At 43.6% G+C, this 19,306-nt stretch overlaps 1 protein-coding gene across 2 annotated transcripts in view; it reads left to right on the top strand.

Annotated features, from left to right (window-relative positions):
- The window catches only part of CYFIP2 (cytoplasmic FMR1 interacting protein 2), a 70,011-nt gene that overhangs the window by 3,741 nt on the left and 46,964 nt on the right, over window positions 1-19,306 (top strand). For both annotated transcript variants that reach the window (XM_035105751.2, XM_035105753.2), the window contains exons 2-9: window positions 8,709-8,849; window positions 10,623-10,712; window positions 10,840-10,917; window positions 13,112-13,213; window positions 14,856-15,037; window positions 15,305-15,401; window positions 16,107-16,235; window positions 17,469-17,573. In XM_035105751.2, coding sequence (XP_034961642.1) covers window positions 8,733-8,849; window positions 10,623-10,712; window positions 10,840-10,917; window positions 13,112-13,213; window positions 14,856-15,037; window positions 15,305-15,401; window positions 16,107-16,235; window positions 17,469-17,573 — 900 coding nt within the window. In that variant the 5' untranslated portion in view covers window positions 8,709-8,732. The remainder of the gene's footprint in view (window positions 1-8,708; window positions 8,850-10,622; window positions 10,713-10,839; window positions 10,918-13,111; window positions 13,214-14,855; window positions 15,038-15,304; window positions 15,402-16,106; window positions 16,236-17,468; window positions 17,574-19,306) is intronic.

Genomic DNA, 19,306 nt, shown 5'->3' with positions numbered 1-19,306 from the left:
GTGTAGTAAGGGGTGTCCTGTGTGTGGACTTCATGAAACAGATCTTCGAACCCACAGATGAAGAATTAGCAGTGCAGGGGCTACTGTAATGTGTTTCACATAGGGCTGCTTTTGAATCTGTTTCAGAAACTTCAGCTGATGTAGAACACACCCATCTGGTTATCGGCAGGGGGCAGGTGGTCAGCACATGCTACCTTGATTGGGTTGCCAGTGCATTTTTGGACCCACGTTAAAGTACCTTCAAAGCCCGGAATGCTTTGGAGCCAACCAAACCATATTTAAAGGATCACTTGCAGCCTGAGATTATGGAATGCACTTCTGTAGTGATTAGGCAGACCCTCATCTCACACATTTTATATAACAAGGTTTTTGATAGAGGGGGACATGAATGAGTTAACTAGGTTAAGGCTGAGTTAAAGTTTTATGCTGGTGATTTTAACATTATTTATGCTGCTGATTTTTAAAAGGTTTTTTTTTTGAATGTGTTTGCATTTTAAAATACTGTATGAGAAGGTACTATGTGGACACTCTCAGAAAGTGTAGTATATATCCCTTAAATAAATAACTAATGTCATGCTTTGTAGACAACAACAAAAGGGGACATTTTCAAATAATTTGCTGGATGTTTCATTAGCTTAGCTTATTGTTACTGAGCAAAATTTTATTTCATAGGAAGTAATGTGTGCTTATAGGAAGTGCTTTAATTGCATAGCTTCCTAGCTTAGCATAAATACTGTATATTCCTGCGTATAAGACTACTTTTTAACCCAGGAAAATCTTCTCAAAAGTTGGGGGTCGTCTTATACGCCGGGTCATATTTCTTATATGGCGAGTATATCCCAAACTTTATATTTTAACTGGAAAAGTTGGGGGTAGTCTTATACGCCCAGTCGTCCTGTACGCCGGAATATACGGTATATAGTCATCCATCAAAGCAACAGGTATTTCTACCACACCACTAGGATCCCCTAATAGTTCTTCTTGGTCTAAAGTGTTTAGTAAAGCAGTATCCCAGTGAAATAATTATAAAGTGATAGCATAGCGACGTATGGTGGGAACGAATGTCATACCGTACATTAATTCATAGAACTGAGAGAATGAGATGAGAAGTGGTATTAAAAATGTGGACGTTTTGAAAACTTTAGGCCGATGGTAGTTCAGTAAATGTGTGCCTCAATTACAATTTAGCTTCTTTGCAGTATTCCTGCTAGTTGCCATTAGACCAATGGTCTGCCACAGGTGGGTCAGAACCCATGAGTTGTCCATAGTCTGACATATGGTCACAGCAGCAACTCTACCACCATAGCAATATATTCTGTAAAATCAAAAATTGGATCTCTAAGCTCCTTGGGCTAATGATATATATATAACCGACGGGACAGCTGACCCAACTCATTTTTCAATATTAATTATTTCTGCAATATATGTGTCAATTTGAAATCTGTAGTATTTACTTTAATCAGAACGCACACATTTTGATAATTTAATTGGAATGTTTTGGTTACATCCAATTAACTATTACTTAGAGCAGTGTTTCTCAACCTTTTTTGGGCCACGGCACACTTGTTCTATGAAAAAAAATCCCGCGGCACACCAACTCTGTGCCGCCCTATATTTAGTTTAGTTTGGAGGGGAGACGTAAAGCATGCCACTGAAGAACTGCTGCGCGGTAGCCAGGCGGACCCAGCAGGCACAGAGCCTGCGGAGCGAGCGGGGACACGTTAGACGGCACGCACAGACCCCAGGCGGGCAGACATGGGCACGCAGCTACCGCTGCCTCCCTCCCAGCCGCCCCAGGCAGCCGCCGCCGCTCTGGCCCGGCGAAGGGAAGCCCTGCGCAGCCTTCCCCACCTGCCTCCTCCTCCCCAGGCGGTGGCGGTGCCCTCTCTGGCCTCCGGCTGGATGCCGACTCTAAATTTTGCCGCGACATGCGGTGATGAGAAGGGCGATTTGCATTGTCACGTGCCTGGCGGCCGCCAATATCCACCACTTACCCGACGGAAAGGAAGCCGGCTGATTCACGACGCGGGCGCTCGCCTCGCGTCGTGACCCGGCCGGCTTTCTTTCCAGCGGGTCAGCGACGTGACAATGCAAATCGCCCTTCTCGTCGCGGCACACCAGCCAGCGTCTCGCGGCACAGTAGTGTGCCGCGGAACACCGGTTGAGAAACGCTGACTTAGAGGACAGGATTCAACAAATGAGTCCCATCACCAGAAGGCCTGCACAAGGACTTCCGCATGTGCAACAGGGCTTCTCCCTCTCCCTCCCCTGCAGGTCCCCTGCAATTGGCTTACGGGGGAGGGGGTTTTCAAGAACCCCCTAGAACAGCTCATGGAGAAGAGAGGGGACCAGTCCATCTGGCAAGCCAAATCACATTAGTGCTACACTGAATTCCTCCCAGAGTAGATCCATTGAAATAAGTGGATATAACTTAGTCATAGCTATTGATTCATTGAGCCTGCCCTGAAGACGGCTAATCTTGTGTAACTTTATGTAAGACTATGTACAGTATCCGATTATTAAAATTCCTTTACACCGAGGACAAGCAAGTCCTGAGTTGTACATTGAAAGTACAACTCTGAAATGCAAGAGCAAGATACAGCTCCACCTCTTTGAGGGCAATTCCATTGTTGCACCTTGTGAGTTTCAAACCTAGACACCAGGCCAGGGAATGGCCTGGGTGGGTGCAGTTGCACTGAAACTGAGAGGATAAGAGAAAGCCTCCCCTGAACATTCTCTATATAACCTTCCATGATTCGACACAAGAATCAGGAGCACCTTTGCTGTTCTAGGCTCCCCATATGAGTTTGCCTATGGCTTGAGGTTTACTGGGGCGGTCCTCCTGGTAGTTCCAACCCTGAGTGAAATTGGGGGTTCTATGACCCACCAGAAGGCCTTCCCAGTAACAGCATCCCAGCTGTGGAACACAGTCCCCAGACTTTGCCATCAGTTGTATAGGCCTTTAATATGTATTAGTTGTGGTGCCAAAAATATTTATATGAAGGAAAGAGGGTATAGGGAGAATCCAGGGCTTGTCTGCAGAGTGGAAGGAAAGGAGGACCTTTTTCTGCTTCCCCACTTCCAGCCGCTCTTTGAAGCATGGAGAAGAGACCCTCTTAAGAATATTGGGGTGTGGGTGGGCAGGGGATGCATGGCTTTGTTTTTTGCAGTCCATGAGGACTAGACCATGTGAAAAATGAACATACCGGTAATATTTTAGCTGCAGTTCGTTCTTTTTCAGCTTTGTCTTCTTGTTATTAAAGAAGTGCACCTGGACATTCCGTTGTTGCGCCCATAACCTAGGTTTAAGGTGTCATTTAGCTTCTAGCTTTCATATCTCAGTTTCTAACACTGTGGCAGAGACGCCCACCTTGAGTGTCCAGTTTGCAAACCTAAGACTTAAGTTTCCTTTAAAGATCCCACTCCAAGGAGCGCTCGCCTCTCTCCACAGGCAGGATCAATGAATGTGAGTGAGGCGACACCAAGCAAAAGGGGTGGGTGGAAGGAAGGAAAAGATGACTGTGTATTCCTAGCCCCACATGGAAGCACCATCACAGCATGAGCCAGAGCTGCTTCTTCCCAGCCACCTCCTCTCCCTGTACTACTAATAATAAACGTGCCACACACCTCTTGCCTGCCCCCCCAGGCAGTTACCCCAGATGGCCAGCCATGCGGCTCCACTGGGGTGGGGAGAGGCGCCTCTGCTCAGAGTTTCACACCCACCCTCTTCACTTCTCATCCAACACCCAAGCAGTCTTTTTGAAGCAAGTGGGGCAGGGGGGGGGGGCAGGACTCAGGTGGCTCTGAGGCCGGAAAAGAAAGACACTTCTCCACTTCTCAAGACCAGCTCATGTGCAAATGAAGCGACCAGAAACCTTGCCAGGGTTGTGCCTGAGCGGTTCCCACACGTGGCATGTGAAGAGCTATTCCTTAGGTCAGAATTGCTAAGTGACAGTTTTGATTGCTAGCGGTTTACTTGGAGGCAGTTTTGTGTTGTTGTTTTGCAGTGTGTGTACGTGTGTTGGTTGACCTGCCTGAATTATCTGTTTTGCAGGTAGCATTTTGATGATTACCTGCTGCTAATCCTATGTCTTCTAGTAGTTTGACTCTGACTATCCTGCTCAGTCACAACTTTGTTTTTTGGAATTCTGCAGGGTTGAAGATGGAGCTGTTCTAAGTTGAGTTCTGAATCACATGTTCCTTGTTAAACATGGAGGAGCTAGTCTTTTGATCTGCATAGGATGGTAGTAGTTTTCCCATGTTCATCATGGAACAAGTGCTTCCAGACAGCACAAGGTCCTCCTACCCTAGTGCTAATTTTGCCTAGGGAGTTGCTGGTTTAGGCTGGCTTTGTGATGTCTGGAAATACTTAAATACTCTTTTTTAGGTCCTCTATGAAGAAGAAGGCATTGCACAGAAAATATTTTTTAAGAAAGGGGGGGATCACTTAAGATTTTTTTGGAGATAGTGTCTTCTGTGCTTCATCATGTAATTTGAAGCAGAGTATGTGCCATGTGAAAGGTCAAAAGTCTCATTGTGTGTGTGTGTGTTTAAAAAAGTCCCCTCTTTCAAGTTAGCTGATGCAATCCACTTCTACCGGTAGTGTAGAAAGTAGTTATCTGTTGAGAGCTCGGTGCTGTAACAGTAGTTGGTCAGGCATGACAGTGCAGGAAGTATTGCACCTATACATGAACCACAAAGAGTACAGTTTATATTCCTCCCACCCCATCCTGTTTTCTCTTTTGAACACTCGCTTTGTCAACTCTGTCCCATATAAACTCACGAGGCACAGATGGCTTCTGTTGGCTAATACCCCATGCTGACCTTTTGAGGATCACTGACCCAGTGACCCCCATTGCAGTATCACTGGAAAAACAGAAGGAACTCTTTGGCTATTATGGCTGCGGAGAAGATGACAGCGGCGGCACTAAGTAGCAGATGTTCTTGGCTCATGTGGGAAAGCTTGATAATTCTGCCATTATAGCAACAAAAATCTCTCTTTAAAATCATGAATTGAAAAGGAAAAGACATGAGATTAGTGTGTAAGCTTTTACAAGTTGAAACGATTGTAGGTAGATTTGCCATCTACCCCCCACCCCACCCCGAAAGGGCTCCTGTGCTTTGAACAGCTGCCCAAGGAACAGATACTTTGCTGGGGTAATTTTTCTTGGTGGGGAAATTAAATGGTGGGAAAAACTTCATCTGTTAACATTTCTGCATGCCAGATATGGCTCTTAAAATCACAGGGACCAAGCCAGGGAAAAAAAAACCCTGGCAATTCTAATTATGCAGTAGAGTATGCATATATTTTGCTTCACTATTCTCATTTAAATATTTTTGTCTGTTTGAGGTAATGGTATCCATGAACAATTGTGCTGCTTTTGAGGGGAATAGTACATCCTTTCCCCTTTCCATACTACAGCTAAACTTTCGTAAGAAGCAATATTTGAGTGAGAACAATACTCAGCCATGTTGTAAGCAAGGCTTTCTAGCTTCAGACCTGCCCTAGCTTCCTTTACTTTCAACAGCATTTTCAGATAGAGACTCAGCCAGTGAAACTTCCGCCCTCAGAGAAAACAGCATCTCAAAACAACCAGCAGTGACAGGAGCAGCCACGCCTGCTGAACCTCTCCAGGTCATGAAGCCGTTAAACACACATGTCGTCTCCTTCATTTCATGAGCATATGCACAAAGAAATGTGTGGAGCTGAAGCACAGCATGAAATCTGCTAGGTGGGATGGAGTTTGCACTGAAGATATTTTGCTTTCTAAAGCGGTTTTGTAAAGATAAACTTGGGTTGCCGTCCTAAGCCCACTTACCTGTGAGAAAGCTCTACTAAATGCAATAAGACTTCTAAGTGGACTTGATTAGGATTGCATTGTTAGTCGTGTATCTTATCCTCAGAAACCAAAGGGACTATTATAAATAGGCTGCAGACGTTACGTAACATGGCATGATCAGCAACTACAAGAAATTGGTTGTTCTTGTTTTCCAAGCTTCTCTGCGTGACCAAAACAATTAATGTTCATGTCAGAAAGAGATGCTCTTGTCCACATGCAGCATTCCAATTCAGAGACCAATGGCCACTTTCTCAGGCACTCCAGCCCTCTTCTCCAGCTGCTGAACACTTCAAAATAGTGTTAACACACATCAGGCACCTTAAATAGGACTTTCTCATCACCTCACATCACCTGGCAGGGAAACCTCAATGCCAGGTTTGCACGTTTATTGGTAGGTCTGAACCAGCCCTGAGATGCACAGAATAAAAACGTGAGAGAAGAATCGAACTGTGGGATATAACCTCATTTCATGCAAGACTGCAGTGAGATAAACAAGAGTCATTCACTTCAGTACCTCTGAGGGAATATTATTATAATGTGTGCATTCCTCAAGAGGATTGCTACTCCGCCTTCCTTTGGGCTTGCTCCCAGGGGCAACGAAATGCAAGCTTTTGGGTTCTATGAATGTGTAAGGAGTTTCAGTTCAGCTCCTTCAAAACGACAATAGTTGGTGTGTAACCCATATTTCTTCTTTCTGGAAATCTTTTCTTGTAAATCACTCTGACCACAAAGCCTAGGCAGGCAGCTGCTTTGCTGTGACAGCTGTTTATCACACTTGCCATAAGGACCTTTTCAGAATTATCTCATCTGATCGTTGTGTCCATCTGTTGTCGCTTCCGTACTTGAGATTATAACGCACATTAAATAACAGCACCTTGACGAACACTGCAGTTTTTCAGGGCCTACTGATCCACAGATAAATAAAGATAAATGGACATCCATAATGCCCATCCCCATGTACCCTGATGCAAGGGGAAGAAACACATTCCTCTGCTATACATAGACACCTTTGCACATCTCTCCCCGCCCTATTCCCCATTCAGTAGACTTCAGAGAATGTAGTTTGTCCTCTAAAGAATCAATTAGTTGTTTGATCCAATCTAAAATGCCCCATGGGAATGTAAAGATAATTCAGCAATTGTATAGTGTGTTCGGATGAATTGTCAGAATTTTACAGACTCAGGAATAATAATTAGTTTATTCGGTAATGTCGGCCTCTGGGTTATATTGACAGAGGCCAAACTTCAATGATAAAACCCCATAAACAGAAGTAGAAGAGGCATTTATTTTATTGAGTAATGATGCCAATATATCTGCAGCACTGAATCTGCACATGTTCTCTCAAGGTTGTGTTTCCTTTGCAGATATAACCACACTTTCCCACCACTGCAGGTGCTTGTGCAAGTGCTGTAGACATTTGTTGGTTGTTTCCTTTTTCTGATGTGGAAAATAACAAAGTACACAGAATATTAAAAGAAGCACATGATCAGTCCAGCTGAATTAAGTGGATAAGTAGAAGCTATTGAAAGATGCTGCAAAATAAGGGAAATGTTTTCTGGGTGTCACTTGTGAAAGTGTTATCATTGAGGACTTCTCTTCTGACAAACAGGGGGTTGGTTTCTCCATACTCAGGGGACTCCGTAGGTACATGAAATTATAAAGTTGGTACATTTTTTAAAAGCAGAGCAGAGTTCCCAGGGCGTTACACAGAACTGTTTGTGTGTGGAAATAGTTTAAGACAGTGAGGCAATGATTTTTAAGGCAGCTACACCACAGTTATGGTGTGCTGTTGGCCAGTATTATGGTAACCAAATTACAAAGTTACCATTGCACAAATGACATGCAGAAGGTAGTCAGAGGTAGTCTTTAGATATACAAGGCACTAGAAAGCTACAAATTATCCTTGTACCTCTCATCTGTGTCTCTCTTCTCTTTCTCAAGACAAAAACATTTATCTACCTGCCCACCATATGATTATGTTGTAGCCTTGTCTTAACTGCTTGTGTATGTAAATCCAATCAAGTCAACGTGGTTTTCCTAATGATCTCAACGATCCACATGTGGGCTACCAGCAGGCTATCTTAAGGCGGTTTCCCTTTGGAAATGCAGCCATGCAGCTTTGTCCTATGCAAGTTTACTCAGCAGCGTATGGTGTGTTGTTGGCCTGGTGAACATTGGGGAGGTCCCAGCTCCTGCCAACCTAGCAGTTCGAAAGCACGTCAAAGTGCAAGTAGATAAACTGGTACCGCTCTGGCGGGAAGGTAAACGGCATTTCCATGCGCTGCTCTGGCTCGACAGAAGCTGCTTAGTCATGGTGGCCACATGACCTGGAAGCTGTATGCCGGCTCCCTCGGCCAGTAAAGCGAGATGAGCATTGCAGCCCCAGAGTCGTCTGCGACTGGACCTAATGGTCAGGGGCCCCTTTACATTTACCTTTATGTATAGTATTACAGCCCAGTCTGCATTCTAATCCATAGTTAAAGGTAAAGGGACGCCGGACCACCACGGTAGGTCCAGTCGTGACCGACTCTGGGGTTGCAGCGCTCAGCTCGCATTATTGGCCAAGGGAGCTGGCGTACAGCTTCCAGGTCATGTGGCCAGCATGACAAAGCTGCTTCTGGTGAACCAGAGCAGCACACGGAAACGCTGTTTACCTTCCTGCTGTAGCGGTACCTATTTATCTACTTGTACTTTGACGCGCTTTCAAACTGCTAGGTTGGCATAGTTATATCTTGCTTAATTCCCACTGGTTTTAATGGGACGTGTGTTTGTATGTTGGCCTATTGTCTAATTTGATTCCATTTATTCTGAATCCCTAAGTTTTCTGGCACTGGTTCTCTAACATAATCTTATTTTCCTTGAGTTTAGTTGTGAGTCTGAAAGCCCGGAGCCATGACGACTCACGTAACGCTGGAGGATGCTCTCTCCAATGTGGACCTGCTGGAGGAGCTGCCATTACCTGATCAGCAGCCATGCATCGAGCCACCTCCATCGTCTATCATGTACCAGGTAAACAGCAGGTCTTCAAACATTTTATTCTAGGGCCTGCATGCTTTTGCCATTCATTTCGGAAGTTCATGGTATTATGAAGTCAAGGAGAAAACATTGTTACAGTCATACCTAGGTTTGCGACCGCCTCCGTTTGCGACCGATCGGTTTGCAACCGCCGTGGACCTGGAAGTGTTTACATCCGGGTTCCGTGGTGCGCGGATGCGCAGAAGGGGTCTGCACAGCGTTTGCATGCGCAGAAACGCTCAGGGAGCGACCGGCTCCCCGGAACGAATTGCGGTCGCAAACCAAGGTATGACTGTATGGGGGAAATATGTAATACAGTAAGCAACAAAGGATAACTGCAAGGGTTGCAAGGTTTCTAGCTGGGGCAATCAGAATAAGGTCCACTATTTGATTGCTGATTCATGACCGTAAACTGTGTTTTATATAATCTTCTTTTTATTTTGTTCTGTGTACATCCCAATGTTCTGTTGTTGCTATGGCCAATGGCTGACATAAATAAAGTTCTCAACAGGTTGAGAAGAAAGCATGGGATAAGGCATGTGAAAAAGATCACAGCAGCAACAGAACGCTGACCATGATTATGGGCTGATCCTTAGTTTCCATTTTTGTATTGTATATTTATATAGCACATAGAAAACTACTGGCTATGTTAATACATAGTGTTAAACCAGATCATCCCAGCCTTGAGTTCCCAGATGTGGGAATTGTAGTCCAACAACATCTGGAGATCCATGATAGGAGGCTGGAATTAACCTGAGGGACCTTTAGGGTTGTACACTTCCCTGATTTGATTCCCTATCCCTAGTTTCACATGATATGTGAATATGGCCACTGACTCATTATGGAAGTACCATTCGTAGGTTCAGGGGAAAATAGGCTGTAGTGAAGTATTTTGCAGACATGCAAAGTAGCATATCCACTGCTCACGTCTGTTACCAAGTTCGACCCAAAGTTTCACGTGGTGCAACCAGTGTAATCTTCTGCTAAAAGTGGTCAGTGCTACACCAGCTGATGTTACACCATGCTCTTTTAATAACAAATTCTTCCACAAGGAGTTGCACAAAAAAATCAGGGAAGTTGTTTCCTGTGTTGGTCTAAATATTTTCAACGGAGCAAGAAGCTGAAGGGTTGAGGTGGAGGAGGAAAGTTGAGGGCGATTAAGTCCTATGCCTCAAGTTCTTTCTGTTTTGACTATTTAGATAATAAAAAATGACTGAGGTGGAAGAGACCTTATACCACTGAGATTCCAGACCTTAATAGCAATTTCAGTATTCTTCCTTCATATGTGTGTGTGTGTGTGTTCCCTCTCTCATATTGCATGCTTTCTGTGGGGAATGTTTGACTGACCCTGACCCTGGTGAAAGCACGGGAACCTTTTCTTGTATAACAGTTTCCTTCCTGAGATTGATTGACTATCTTTCAAACAGGGCTATGATCCCTTTGCTTCCCTTTCCATGCTGTATTGTGGAAACATGTATTGGTTATAGGTGTGCATTCTAAGCACAGTAATGATCAAATAAGCATGAATTCACTCATCCAGACTGTTGGCTACTGCCTTGTGAATGACCACACCATATGGTTTATTAAAACCTGCTACTATGGCTTCCCTTGTTGATTAATTACTTGTGGTGATAAAAGACAATGACACTGTAGTGACTGCATAATAAATCTATGTGTTCCAGCTATCAAATAAGAGTTACTCTCTCTGTGTGTGAACTTGCTCTAACTGCGAGCGGCATTAACCCTTGCTTCTTGATTTGCTCTCAGGCCAACTTTGACACCAATTTTGAAGACAGAAATGCCTTTGTAACTGGCATTGCCAGGTATATTGAACAAGCTACAGTACACTCAAGCATGGTAAGTGCTATAGATTATACACAGCTGCCTACACTAAAGGGGACTCGGTGTGCACTTGGTTGAAGTGTAATTGGTTTTCTGTGTAACCAGCACTGCCATTCTGCCAAAATGTGTGCCTGTCTTCCAGAATGAAATGCTGGAGGAAGGACATGAATATGCAGTGATGCTTTATACCTGGAGAAGCTGTTCCAGGGCCATTCCCCAGGTAAGATGTACGGTTGGACTCAAGCCCAGCCCACTCAGACAGAAATTACAGTCCAGGGGGAACAAGGGATGAAAATATTTAGAAGAATTGCAGAGAACCTGATTTGGGTCTGGGGATATTGCTGAGGATAATACACGTTTTCCATCTTCTCACCATCAAAATGTTCACGAAGTGATGCTGAGGTTCTGAGTTTGTGTGATCAGGGTGGGGTGGCTTTAAGAGGGGAATAGACAAATTCATGGGTGATAAGGCTATCAGTATCTACTAGCTATAATGGGTATGCTCTTCCTCCATTCTAAATATCAGTTGCTGAAAACCACAGGAGGGGAGAGAGATGTTGTGCTTAGGACTTGCTTGCATTTAGTTGGCCACTGTGAGAACAGGATACTGGACTAATTGGGCCATTGGCCAGATCCAACAGACTCTTCTTATCTTCTTAAGGGCCTTTGTTACTGAGTCAGGAGCTTGTCTTCTGGGGATCCAAATTTTCTCCCAATGTGTTCGTTAAGATGCCCATATTAAACACAAATCAGCATAAGCTTCCAAATGCCATATAGGTCACAGAGAATAGCATTGCACTAAGCACTGTTAAGGCCTCCTCTGGGCTATTGTGATTAACTTATAAATACCATTTTCAGTGTGAATTCAGTATGATACCAGATTGCTCTATATGCAGCCTGGGAAATACTCTTAATTCAGCAAGGAGTGCTGGTATTGATGCCATTATGGACTCCAGGCTGGATCAATATGCAGTTCTCCTAAGGGTTATCCTTTGCTGTTTGACTAATGTGTCCCTATCCCTTTAGCCTTTATAAATCCCAGGTGAATATTTCCTTGCTTCACATGAATTTTTGATCACATGCTCTAGTTTCTTGCTTGAAGCATATTGCAGGCGAATTTATGAAAACCAGGTTAAAAGACCACCAGATCATACTGATGAAGGGAATGACTCTTATGGAGAGACAGAAAAAAATGTGCACAAATTCTTGAGAATGTTGTTCTGCCCAAGTGGCATGCAGTGTATGCTACACTTCAGTTATCCTCACAGAGGCTTCATGTGTATTTATTCAATCTGCTTCTAGTTCACCTATTAGGTCAACCACTCACAAGACTGCTTATAATAAACATCTATATAGGGCACCATCAATAAAGCTTGGTGGAATAAATAAGAAGGCTTTTGGTGCCGCTTCAAGGCCACAAGAGAGGAAGCCAGCCAGAGTTCTGGGGGAGGTAATTGCTGAAGTTTGTGGAGCCATCAGGGCCGGCGCGTCCATTTAGGCGAACTAGGCGCGTGCCTCCGGAGAGCGGCCTGAAGCCACTCAACAGCTGACAGCCGCAGTGGAGGCAACCCCAGGCTCGCGCTCCCTGCGCGAAGCTCCGGAGGCGCGCGGGGAGCACAAGCCTGGGGCTGCCTCCTCCGTGCCTGTCACTGTTGAGCGGCTTCAGGCCGCTATCCTGAGGTGTGTGCGTGCCTCCGGAGAGCGGCCTGAAGCCACTCAACAGCTGACAGCCACAGTGGAGGCAGCCCCAGGCTTGCGCTCCCTGTATGAAGCTCCGGAGGCGCGCGGGGAGTGTGAGCCTGGGGCCACCTCGCCGCGCCTCTCAGCTGTTTTTTTATTTTATTTTTATTTTATTTTTTCTACTTTTTAATTTTTTCTATTTTTTATTTTTATTTTTTCTATTTTCTATTTTTATTTTTTCTATTTTCTATTTTCTATTTTTATTTATTTATTTTATTTTTTACTAATGGAGGGGGGGCGCGCCAGAAGGTGATCTTGCCTAGGGCGCAAAAAACCCTAGCCCTGGGAGCCATCACTGAAAAGGCTCTTTCCCTAGTACCTGTCAACATGATTAACTTTAGTGTCAGGACAGAGAACAGGGCCTTTGAAGCCAATTGGGCTCTGGCAGGTTCATATGGGTGTAGGCTGTCCTACTACATAGTGCACCAGAATATCTCTTTCTTCAGCTAGTCATTTAATATATGCAAAGAAGTATACAATGTTAAGCAAATATAAAGTGTGTCCTGCTGTCCAAATATAATATTTGATACATATTACTATATAGAAAATGCCCTTGAAATTATCTGGCTTGGTGCCACTCCTAATCACAGATCTCTGTTACACTGCTGTCAAAATAAAAAAGCAGAACATCTGTCCCATTAGGATAACTAATGAAAATAGGTGTTGTCCTTCAGGTAAAGTGCAACGAACAGCCAAATCGGGTTGAGATTTATGAAAAGACTGTGGAAGTCTTGGAGCCAGAAGTTACAAAGCTCATGAAGTTCATGTATTTTCAGGTAGGTTTTGGGGGAGCTTCAAAATTCCAGTGTTTCAATATGATCTCTTGATGTTGCAGAGTAAAGCTGAAAAGGCTTCTAGGAATGTGCCTTAGTTCACCTTATCTCATTGCAGGGAAGTGGGAGACTAGTGTGCCTTCTTTAAATTTGGCACATTTGCCAAAAATGTAACATTATTCTTTTCATTCACATAGCTGACCTATTTTAAGTTCTTAGTTGACCTGATTCAACTTGGTAGCAGAACAAACACATTGGGTGGGATTCAACTAATGAGTCCTGCCAGCAGAAGTCCTTGCACAGGGCTGGGGAAGGGGGGGATTGTTCCATCTGGCAAGCCCAAACACTTGCCTTGATGGAATGATCGCCTTCCTGCAGCGTTGAACCCCTTCCATACTATTTTCAAAACTGTCTGTGCCTTCCCCCCGCTGAGTCAACAAACTACTTGCATAACTGATGTGGGCAAAGTTTTAGTCTCTCAAATTCAGTTTGGGTCTTTACTTGTGACACAAAACCAGGGGCGTAGCCAGGATCAAAACTAGGGGGGGGGCAAGCCATGGTCGTTCAGGGGCGGGGCCACAAAGTGGGAACGTGGGCGGGGCTACAGGGCCAGCTGGCCTGATGATATGGCGGCAGCGGCCACCTTGTGCTTCTGGGGCTGACAGCGTTGGCGGCTACTCTGGTTGGCTGGAGCGGACGGGAGGGTTGGGCAGGCGAGAGGGGGTGGCAGGGCGGGCGAGGGCGAGGCAAGGCACGGCCGCAGTCACGACGGCTCCGAGGCGTTGCTGCATATCAGCATAATATTTCAACCATGTTGTGGGTTCAAGCCCCACCTTAGGAAAAAAATTCCTGCATTGCAGGGGGTTGGACTAGATGACCCTTGTGGTCCCTTCCGACTACAATTCTATGATTCCACTGATATATTACCATAGCATATGCATCATTCCACTTCCCACTTCAGTTTTTGGAGGGGAAAAGTGCTGGTTATGGGCTGTAAAATACAATAATTTTTTGCTTCGGGGGGGGGCAGCTGCCCCCCCTGCCTACGCCCATGCACAAAACAGGGTCAGGTCTGAGAACCATTTTCTTCTTCAGGTATGCTGCTCTAAGCACAAAATGTGGGTTTCTTTTCTTTCCTGTAAGCTTATCTGTCAGCATTTTTGAACGTGTGTTTTGAGATCTGCAATTTCTACCTGAAAAGCTACAGGACACAAGCAGAAGAGAACATTAACATTTCATTTTCACATTTTATTCATCTCAGCAGGTAAAACTGCCCTGCTGCTTGCTGAGTTGATATTTATTTATTTCAGACTATCATCTATCTATCATCTATCATCTATCTATCTATCTATCTATCTATCTATCTATCTATCTATCTATCTATCTCTACTAACTAACTACATACATACTATTCAACCACTTTTGCTGCTTGAATTTACCTGGTCGAGAAAGCTGAATTGTCAATATTTGGAATAATTATTTCAACTGCTATGTGGAAACATGGTAATGATGAGGCTGAAAAGGGGAAAGAACAGGTGATGGGATCCTGATCCTAGTCAGAACAAGACTGTTCTCAGCAACTATTTGCTCAAGGCCTTCCCATTTCACCCCACCTCTGAATTACCCATTTGTTGCTGTGTTCCAGAGAAAGGCCATTGAGCGATTCTGCGGCGAGGTAAAACGTTTGTGTCATGCAGAGAGAAGGAAAGACTTTGTTTCTGAAGCGTATCTACTGACACTGGGAAAGTTTATCAACATGTTTGCTGTCCTGGATGAATTGAAAAATATGAAGTGCAGTGTCAAAAACGACCACTCTGCCTACAAAAGGTGATATTGGTGGATGCCAGTGCATTTTTATTGTTGCTGTTCTGAGAGGGTGACTTGTTGGGACCTTTGTGTTATTCCAGCAGTCTATGAGAAATATTTAGCAGTAGAAATCAATTTTTAGGGAAGCAAAGATAATGAAATGTAATGCTTCTCTTACCCTTATGGTAAAGGCTCTTTTTACAGTCCCATACAGTATTACATAGCCACAAACTAGCATAGTATGTACGGAAATACCCTGGTCAAGGTAGGATTTCTGTTGTCTTTCAGAGCAGCCCAGTTTTTGAGGAAAATGGCTGATCCCCAGTCTATTCAGGAATCGCAGAACCTTTCCATGTTCCTAGCAAATCATAACAGGATCACACAGGTATGGTAGTTTTCTATTGGTTTTTTTTTCTCCTATCATGTGCTCAGTGAAGTTACTATTGTTTTGCTTTTTCTGTGGGGTATAAAGCTTCAATTCCTGTTTTTAAGTCATAGACTGTCCTCTTGAACACAAGTTAGAATTACTGAAATAATTAAAGTTAAATAATTTAGCAAAGTTAAATAATTGACCTCTATTTGAGGCCTTTGATCTAGGATTGTTGTCAGTTTGTTGTCACCCCCATTACACATTTTATCCTTGCAACAATCTGTGAGGTAGGTTAGGTGCAGAAAGATTGACTCGCCCAAGGTGTCCCATTGAGTAACGATTTGAACTTGGGTTTCTCCAATCCTTGTCCCAGTGCTTCTCAACTGGTATCCTCCAGGTGTTTTGGGCTACATTTCCCACCATTCCTGACTTTTGGCTATACTAGCTATGGCTAATAGGAGTTTAGTATAATAATAATAATAATAATAATAATAATAATAATAATAATAATAGAAGGCACGAAGTTGGAGAAGGCTGTCCTAACCATTGCACCACATTTCCTTTGTACCTGCATTTGTTATTTGGAAAGGCCATAACCAATACTTATTGGCTCTTTACACTGAAGTAATTAAATTAAGTTTCACAGTCTTGAAACATGTTTATGTTTGTCCTTTGTTTGAAATTACTGAAGGTCTTGTGGGTTGTTACGTTTTTTTTAAGTGCCTGCATCAGCAGCTAGAAGTCATTCCAGGTTACGAGGAGTTGTTGGCTGATATTGTGAACATCTGTGTGGATTACTACGAAAACAAGATGTACTTGACACCCAGTGAGAAGCATATGCTCCTAAAGGTAACTTCTTCACCTCTCTCCAAAGATGGGTTATCTGTCCCTTAATCTTTCCCTCTCATTGTGATACCTGTTCTAAAAATAAACGTTTTTATGGTTCCTGGTTGTTTTCCTCCCCATTTTGCTTCCACTTTTTTTTTTTAAACCCATATTGTTTCAGGCTTAAGTTTCACCATGAAGACACAACAGCCCTTTATTTGCAAATGGGATCAAGTCTTTGGCAGAGTCAGCTTAATGCAGGCATCCCCAAACTGCGACCCTCCAGATGTTTTGGCCTACAACTCCCATGATCCCTAGCTAACAGGACCAGTGGTCGGGGAAGATGGAGGGCCGAAGTTTGGGGTGCCTGGCTTAATGCTTCTTCCTTCCACATATTTTACCACTACTACTACTACTACTAACAATAATAATAATAATAATACTTACATCCCACTTCATAGCTCTTACAAACTCTCAGAGCAGCTTACATAAGATTTCTCACAATAAAAACCATATTCAGGTCTGGTATCGGGTACAAAAATAACATCGTATCCCCACAAGTTCCTTCCCTCATCCTTGATGCTTCCCTTAGGCCCCTGCCAACTAGGCAACTGGTGTCTTTTAAGGCAAGAGAGTGGATTTGAGCAGCTGGCACTCACTCAGGCCATGATGTAGGCAGGCCTTCCCTTGCTTGCAGCTGCCAGTTGCCAGGCAACAGTTCCCACTGACGTCCTGTGAGGCAATTTATATGTGCCTGCTTTGGGAGACCATTGCTGTCTGAAAAGTGGGATAGAAAAGTAAGTCACGTACCCTCAAAGAGTAAAGTCCAGTCTTCAAGTGGTGTGAAATGTTTCTTCTCAAGTTTAGGATTCTACCCGTGAACTAAGCTTCCGAGCCACACAAAAGGCAAAGGTTGGCCCATTTTTTTTAATATAAAAAGAATCCAACTTAGTGTATCTTGGAAACATTCCTCATTACAGAGACCAGACCTATTTCTAGCATTACCATTTTTTATTTTTTAAAAAACCTTTCCCTCTCCTGAGTTGTTAGAGTAGATGATATTGGGCTAGATGCACAAATAATCTGGCATAGTATAAGGCAGCTTCTTATGATTATTAATGAATTTCAGAAGAAATAAAACTGGAATTGATAAGCCGTAAACATCCCTAGCTGTGATGTTGGATTAGTTTATAACTTTCCTGAAAATATCACTGTTCTTCCCACCAGACCTCTATGCTTATCTCATTTTTCTGCTAGGTGATGGGCTTTGGTCTCTATCTCATGGACGGAAATGTCAGTAACATTTACAAGCTAGATGCCAAGAAGAGAATCAACCTCAGTAAAATTGACAAGTTTTTCAAGGTCAGTGTCTGACATTGCTTTGGCTTAAGATAGTCTCCAAAGGAATCTGTGGTCATGCTGCTTGGGATATCTGTCTAGGGGCAAAGCAAGCACAATTTGTGAAAGATTGAGATGCTGGAATGCAATTGCATTGGAAATCTTCAGTATCTGACATTACAGTAAGCTGAACAGCTGAGTTTTTGTTTGATACCATGTTTGTGATATTGGATAATGCTTGCTAAAGTTGCAGTCCCAACCTGCTTCTTCTTTCCCATTTCCATCACTTTTCTTTGAGGAATATGGTCTTGGTGCTGCTAACTGTCCATATTTGCAGCATTTCAGAGTCATTGTACTCATGTTCCATTTTTACAGCATGGCTACAGACTTTATCTTGGGTAGGGCAATCTGTTCCTATGTTATGCAACAGGTAGACTCCACTTACACGCAGATATTGTGCCCACAGCGTATAAGCTGTGAGCTGACATAGTGAGAATCCATTCTCATCCCTATTGAAAATGCTGTGCTCTGTGTTATCAACAATGCTTTCATTGCCATGAGTGGTGAATTTAAGTGCCTTGGAATTATATAGCTACATAGGTAGGCAGGCGGGAGGTGCTGGAGTCAGTACTGTACAATTGTAAATGAAGCCTTCCAAATGTGTTGAGTATTTTAACACCATGCAAATATCCATGCTCAAAAAATTGTAACAAAAACTACAGGTGCATAATAGTTGGAAGGGGGCAGCAGGCTAGATAATGTGCCCACCAAGCCCTGGCTTCCCACAAATGTCAACCAATGCAATGCAGATCATATGATGTGTCTCAAGCAGAAGGCAAGTCACTGTGGAGAGGAGCCAAAGAACAGTTCTTCAGAAAACCCTGCCCTCTTCAGTAACCAAGACACCAGTTTCAGTTTTTTTGAAAAATGCCAGTGGTGCCTTACTGCTTTTAGAATGGCCTTATTGCTCTGCCAGTGTGGAGAGAAATAAAATGGCAGACTCAGTGAGGAAGAGCAAAGTTGAGGTGCTCCTTGGAAAGCAACGTTTCGTTGAAATTCTGCCTCTCCTCCTCGATGTTGTCACATGTAATATGTTTTCAAACATGGCAACAAAATTTGGCAGGCAGCATATATTAAACAAGTTCAATTGTTATATGTGTTACTGGCATCCCATGAGTGGACCCAATGACCACTTGTAAACTCTGTCAACCATGTTTTGGAATTCTGAAATCTGCTTCATGTGTTGTATGAAAAATGAGTTCTCATGGCTGATGTCTATATTGTGAGGGTAATGAATGTGTGTAGGGGGAGTCACTTGACTGAAAACATGTGGCAAAAATGTGTCCAAGAACTTCAGCCCGTCATGATTTATGTTTTCCATCTGTTCCCAGAGTTAACATGTTTCCTCCAATCTTGTAGTGGTTACAACAGAGATGCACAGGGAACAAAGGAAAACTTAACTTTTTCAAAATAAATTTCAACATAAAGGAATTTCACTCCTAGTAGCTGCAGCATGGAGGGTCTTGTAATTTTAGGTAATGTTAGAATGAAGTGCAGTGACTCCAAATAGCCAAAGCTTGTTTGTAAACCTGTGCTGTTCATTCTTTGGGATGGAGTTTGCAAACCGTTTCCCCTCCCAACAGTGCCTTCGGAGTGACCTTACATCATGATGTGGTGTTATTACAACTGAGGCATTGGCGTGGGGTGGGGGGATGGGGACCTGACAGGCCAACTGTCTGCTGACTACAGCTGCTGCA

Source organism: Zootoca vivipara, chromosome 2, assembly GCF_963506605.1.
Source record: "Zootoca vivipara chromosome 2, rZooViv1.1, whole genome shotgun sequence".
Lineage (NCBI taxonomy): Eukaryota > Metazoa > Chordata > Lepidosauria > Squamata > Lacertidae > Zootoca > Zootoca vivipara.
Note: the sequence above shows the minus strand (reverse complement) of the source record. Positions and strands in the feature narration are given on the sequence as shown.